The 6,000-nt window shown below is 41.0% G+C and overlaps 1 protein-coding gene across 2 annotated transcripts in view; it reads right to left on the reverse strand.

Moving 5' to 3' along the window:
• The window catches only part of klhl14 (kelch-like family member 14), a 57,289-nt gene extending 53,365 nt beyond the window's left edge, over positions 1-3,924 (reverse strand). The window contains exons 1-2 of one of the 2 annotated variants that reach the window (XM_014191101.2): positions 3,072-3,924; positions 1,280-2,183 (exon numbers count right to left, since the gene is read on the reverse strand). In XM_014191101.2, coding sequence (XP_014046576.1) covers positions 1,280-2,160 — 881 coding nt within the window. In that variant the 5' untranslated portion in view covers positions 2,161-2,183; positions 3,072-3,924. Of the gene's footprint in view, positions 1-1,279; positions 2,996-3,071 lie in introns of those variants that run through there. The other variant, XM_045714729.1, reaches the window with a different exon arrangement.
• Positions 3,925-6,000: the final 2,076 nt, after the last annotated feature.

Genomic DNA, 6,000 nt, shown 5'->3' on the forward strand with positions numbered 1-6,000 from the left:
TCCCTATCATGGAGAAAAGTCCATATTGGCCAACGCTAAATGAGCTATATACAGTAGATCATAGCTGTAACATCTTAACAATCATGTGAATGTACATGATAACACTTCCTATTAATATTGTTACCTCTAAATACAGAAAATCGCCTTTGTAATATCACAGCTGTTTCTTCTCTGAATTTATGATAAAACTGTTTATTGGTTTTCCACTTATGTGCTCTATAAAGATATTGTGAGAAAGAAATAGTGAAATTACCCATGCCATAAATTACCCTGGTAAATAAATAGTACCCCCAACTGCAAGATAATTGTTGATTTCTATTTTCTACAATACTGTGAGAATATTTTTCCAATCATATAGTTTACTGTTTCTGAATGAAGCAGATAACGTTAGACAAATATAAAAGTCAAAATTGCTCCATAATACTTGAGACTTATAATAACTAAATTGTGTTCTATAAACAACAGCATCATAAAGCACTGCCAATCAATCATCTTCCTGTCAACATCCTGTCCATTAATTATCTCTGAAAATGCTCATCATGACAAACAGACCATGACAAGCATACCTGGCCATGCAGTACTGTATGTCCCATGGTTGTGTACTGTAGGTGAGGCAGACCAAGCAACTTTCCTAAGTATGGATCACTCAGACCTATAACTCTATAACCCATGAGTTGTTTTCCTGTCCTTGCTAATAAAGAAATATACCTACTGGTTGTGTATAAATAGGTTATAAGTTATAGGTGATATCTACCCAGGTTATGTCAACACAAATGTTCATGGGCTCTTATGTCATATTTTTACATGTGTGCCTACGTTAAGTTATGAGTGACCTATATATTTTTGGAATATATAGGAAATAAGAATAATTTCTTATTTCAGACGAAATGCCTGAATGTACTGTACAACTATTGACTAAATGTATGTTCCTCCATATTTTCAGCACTTAAAACCTTCACAGAGAAAAAAACTATTTTACCAAGAGTTAACTAAGTCATATAGTGTAGCGTTGGAATTGAGATGGTATGCAAAATAAGGTAGACCATTCTAAAGCATCCTCACTAACCCTAACCTTATGCAAGTATGCAGTATGTAGTACCTTTACTAACCTTTGCTAACGACTTCTTATACACCACTCCTAACCCTTATTTGTGTGTGTGTGTGTGTGTGTGTGTGTGTGTGTGTGTGTGTGTGTGTGTGTGTGTGTGTGTGTGTGTGTGTGTGTGTGTGTGTGTGTGTATGTGTGTGTGTGTGCGCGTGCGCGTGCATCTGTCCTCACCTGCTGGCTGTAGTCTGCCTGCAGTGCTGTCTGAAGGGCATCAGGTGGTAGTTCATGGCGTCCATCAGCAGCTTCTGGCATACCGGGTCACTCCTCATGAAGTCAACCGACTGCACCCTCTCCACCAGCTCTGGGGCCGGGATCAGGGCGAAGCGCAGCCTCTTCATCAGGTCCGGGGCGTAGTGCATGCGAGTCTCCCGGTCATGCTCCAGCCAGAGGACCGACATCTGGAAGAGGGCCAGCTCCGACTCCACCGGGGGCGGCAGAGCATCCAGCATGGCGCACATCTCCTCAAAGTTCAGCAGCAGCACATCTTCCACCAGGTATTTGTTGGCCAGCTTCTTGGTCTCGTCCAAGCCGTGCAGCGCCGCGATCTTGCAGATCTGCTTGTAGTTCTGCACAGAGATCTGGTCGTTGAGGAACTGCACGCTAAGCTTGGTGATCTGAGGGACGTTGAGGATCTTGCTGACCGAGAGCACCTCTTCCACAGTGTCCAGGGAGAGCGTGACATTGGCAGTGTACAGGTACTCCAGCACTAGCCGTAGTCCGATGGAGGAGCAGCCCTGAAGGACCAAGTTGTTGATGGACCGGGGGCTGGCCATCAGCTTGTCATCGGGGGAGGAAGACGGGGTGCCACTGCTCCCCTGGTCTTTGTTGTTGTTGGTCCCCTCGTTGTTGAGCATATGACTGCTGGAGAAGAGAGACCTGAAATACTGTGAGCAGGACGCCAGCACGGCTTTGTGGCAGTGGAACTGCTGTCCCTGGGCAGTGAGAGTCACATCACAGAAAAGCTGTTTCCTCCATAGCAGGTTGAGCCCGTGCAGCAGGGTGTCACTGTGTGTAGGGTCAAAGGTGGAGGTTCTATCACCGGATCTGGACATGACTTCCTGACTGTTAACGCCACCTAGGCAACAAATACACCACGCAAGCCGTTTAGCCTACCTCTAGCCCATTTATTTGTGAATAACATAACATGAGATCATCATTACAGTCAGGATGGAATTGTCTCAATACCTTCACGTTATACCGAGCATAATGGTTAAATGGTGGATATACACACGACTGAACTTGTAAACCGTCATGCTGCTCCCTCCGATATTATTCTACAGTGAACAATATCGTTCAGTCCGGTATCATTTGAACTTTGGCTCAGGTCGGATGAGAAAACAAAAACGTATAGTCCCAATAATGTGCTATTCCCTTGCTATTGTCAGTCGTTCAAGACAATATCATTTTAAATGGACGCTGCTGTTTGAAGCGCACTGTCAAAAGAAAATATTATAGGAGATGCTGCATCGCCTTATTATCTTCGATAACGCAATTTAAGTTGTTGGATAAGAGGAAAAGGCAACCCCTACGGTGCCGTGCACGGATACTATGCAGCATTCAGCTAACACTTATCGTTCTCCTCTTATCTTGCTGCACTCCCACAATGAGGAAATTTACACATCCACAAATGCACGCACGGAGTGATACAAAAGCAATTAGTTTGTCCCTCACACAGCCGACATCATCACTGTGCGTGTGCGTTTTCCCTTATACCTGAGTTACGACTATTCAGACGTGAGTATCAGAAATTATTCATTCAATGCAGCTATCCAACAAATATAAATGAAACACGCACATGAGTATGTTGCTCTATAACGCTAAACATGCATTTACTGTATGAAATATGTTTGTAAACTTGATATAAGCGTCCTGTACTACCTTGTTTCATAGTCGCCACATTTTCTAAAGCGCCTGTCACAACTAAATGATGTGAGCAGCTTGCTTGAGAACAAGCCAAACTTACCTGACTTACGATCTTGACAAAAAAATAAAGTAAAGCTTTAGGTTCCCAATATTCTCACTTGGCTTTCCTTTGTTCTCCTTTTTCTTTAGCTGTATTCCTTTCCTTTAAAAGTCTATGGTCGGTGCCTCAAAATAATGATTGATTTAAACTCATAAAGTCACTATTTCAGGTTATTTGTTGACGTTGATAATTTGTTCTTCTGAATTAACAAGAAGTGTGTGAGTGTGTGAGAGGGAGCTGTGCTTTCTGCAAGAGAAGAAGAAGAAGAAATATACGTGTGACAAATTATGCTACCAAGAAACAACACATCATTATCCTTGGGCCTGGGGCTCAGTGAGTCGTAACGAGAGTAATAGGAAATCCACGGTTGGGGAGAGAAACGGTCGTGCATGGCCGGTGGAGAGAGACCATGCAGGGGTATGGATGCTGAAGAGACTCGCAAAATTATGGCTCAAGGCTATTGTAAAAACTGTCGAGCGTAAATGACTGCGATTTCAAACATCTATGGAAGAAAGAAAAGAGAAAGGGGGAGAAAAACCGAGTCTTTCCCTCGCTGTTATAGAGAGAACCGTCAAGTTTTAGTGCGCATTGCTAATTAGTCAATTTCTCTCTGCCTTCACAGCCCGACGACTTTGCTGCTGAGCTGAAACTGCTAATTTCTGGGACCAGCCTTTTTTTGGCTGTGAACTGGATGGATGAATGGCTTGTCTCGCACAAATGACAAAAAGGCTGCCTTAATCTCCATCACCAAAATAACCCCTCATCTCATTCTGCTCCTGCTAGTCCTTCAAAAGATGCTCTATACAAACTTTAGTGCTTTATATGCATCACATTTGAACGTAGAGTATCATATTACATGTATAATAGTTGTCAGAATTGAATTATGAAACATATTTTTCTATGTTTGACAAATCATAAAAGGCCATCATTCCAATAACCAGCTACATTGTATCAACTTAAATTGCTATGCATAGAAATATCCATTATATTATTATTTCATTATCTAAAAGCAGAAGTTAACTATCAGATACTTGTAGCTTGATAGACTAATTATTGTGGCATGGATATAGTCCTGCATGGATATAGTCCTACTGTAGGCCTACACAATAGAAAGGAATGTGTGTATTATGAGCCGGACCCACGTGATCCATCCTGTGTGGATAGGTTTGATGTAGGTAGATACTCTTTCTATATATCCCGCCTACACATCACTACAAATGAGCCCATACAAAATAGGCCTCAACCTATTTTGACAGCATTTGGAAGTCATTTCACCTTATAGTTGGTGTACAGATGCACTGTCAACTTTAATAAAGACACACCACATATTTGTCTGATATTTGGTATTTTATAACTCATATTCAGGTGAGTCAATGAGTCAGCCGTCTTCAAGGCCTCAATAAAGGAGCTCTTGAACATATCCACTGTTATGAGCATGTTACATATAAATATGTTAAAAACCATACATAATTCTGTTTTGAAAGTATTGTTGTAACACTACACGCATCTTGGGAGGTAACATCTTATGTCCAGAACTGTCTGGTTAAACGTTTTGGTGTTTCCACTATGTAGTACCGTATCTTATCACTTACAATTCAATTGTCATTCTTAATTGACTATATGCTGCATTAAAATGGATGCCTCATCACAATTGTCATATTGAGGGGGCTATATGTAATAAAGCAAGTCCATCAAACATGTATTTCACACACAAAGTAAACGGTGAAAACAAAGCATTCAAGCAAATCAATTTCAAATCTGTTAAAGCACTTATTAGGTTGGACTGAACTGTCAATTAAATGAAGAGCTCAATTGGAGCAAAAACCTGCACATCCAGTTGTCCCCTGGGACGAGAACTGACAGATACCTCCTCACAAGTTCGAAAATGACAGATAGGGATAAACGGGCTTGTTCACGTACTATGAAATAGAGTAACACCACAGGCAACCATCAGATAATAGCAGGCCACGCAAACGGTGGGTTATAACGTTGTTCCAATATAATCCTTCTTGATGCCTTTTGATGGTCGAGTGTTTGACAACAGGACAGTACCACTTCTCAACCCAGTGTGGTGTATAGATCATGTTGTTAACACAGCCATTTGATCTGGTAAAATAGAAGCAGACCATCTGAGCATCCTGCGTACTCATCTGGTGCTTTGGCTATACATGTTTCAAGCAATGTCCATCACTAGTTATTGTTCAATGAATTTGTGTTTTATCATGTTAAAACACAATGGTTTTGGTTATACTTCCATCCTTCCAAAAGACTCAACATACAGTATAATCACATTCTATAACCCATTTTGTGGTATGTCTGGGACTGTAATGTTTGCCAAAGAAAATACAACAGTCAATTAGGACGGCATTACACAAGTCTCAGGCGAGCCATTCTAGTGCTATGAAATGACAATTTCCAACTCTTTCAGCTATTTGTAGCAACTCAGTCTCCTGAGGCCACTGGTCTTCAAATTGCAGGGCATTTATATGGTGGTAGGTTGTTACAGTGAGGATAGGGGGAGGGAGGAAGTGTGTGTGTGTGAGGGGGGGGGGGTCAGTCATCAGACAAGAGAAGAGTTTCTGGACTAATTAAACCCGTTGAGACAGAGAATCACAGTACAGTGATTTACAACTCTCTCTATACCAGTTAACCCAACTCATATTTATCTGTCACATTCACATTACATACACTGTACCGTATGTATTCCTTGAAGAGGAAATTACAATATATTTTATGGAACGTAATTGAAAAACAAGAATGAACACTATATCTACTCTGTTATCAAACAAAAGTAAAATGCTTTTACAACCACCTCAAGACATAATTCAAATATCAACTTACTTCTGTTGACCGAAGTTGACTTGTTGATGTACTGCTTATGTATGTAATATAGGAATGTGTTTTGAGTTTAGTGTGAGGTCTAAGGCTG

The sequence above is a fragment of the Salmo salar genome, chromosome ssa03 (assembly GCF_905237065.1).
Source record: "Salmo salar chromosome ssa03, Ssal_v3.1, whole genome shotgun sequence".
In the NCBI taxonomy this organism is placed as follows: domain Eukaryota; kingdom Metazoa; phylum Chordata; class Actinopteri; order Salmoniformes; family Salmonidae; genus Salmo; species Salmo salar.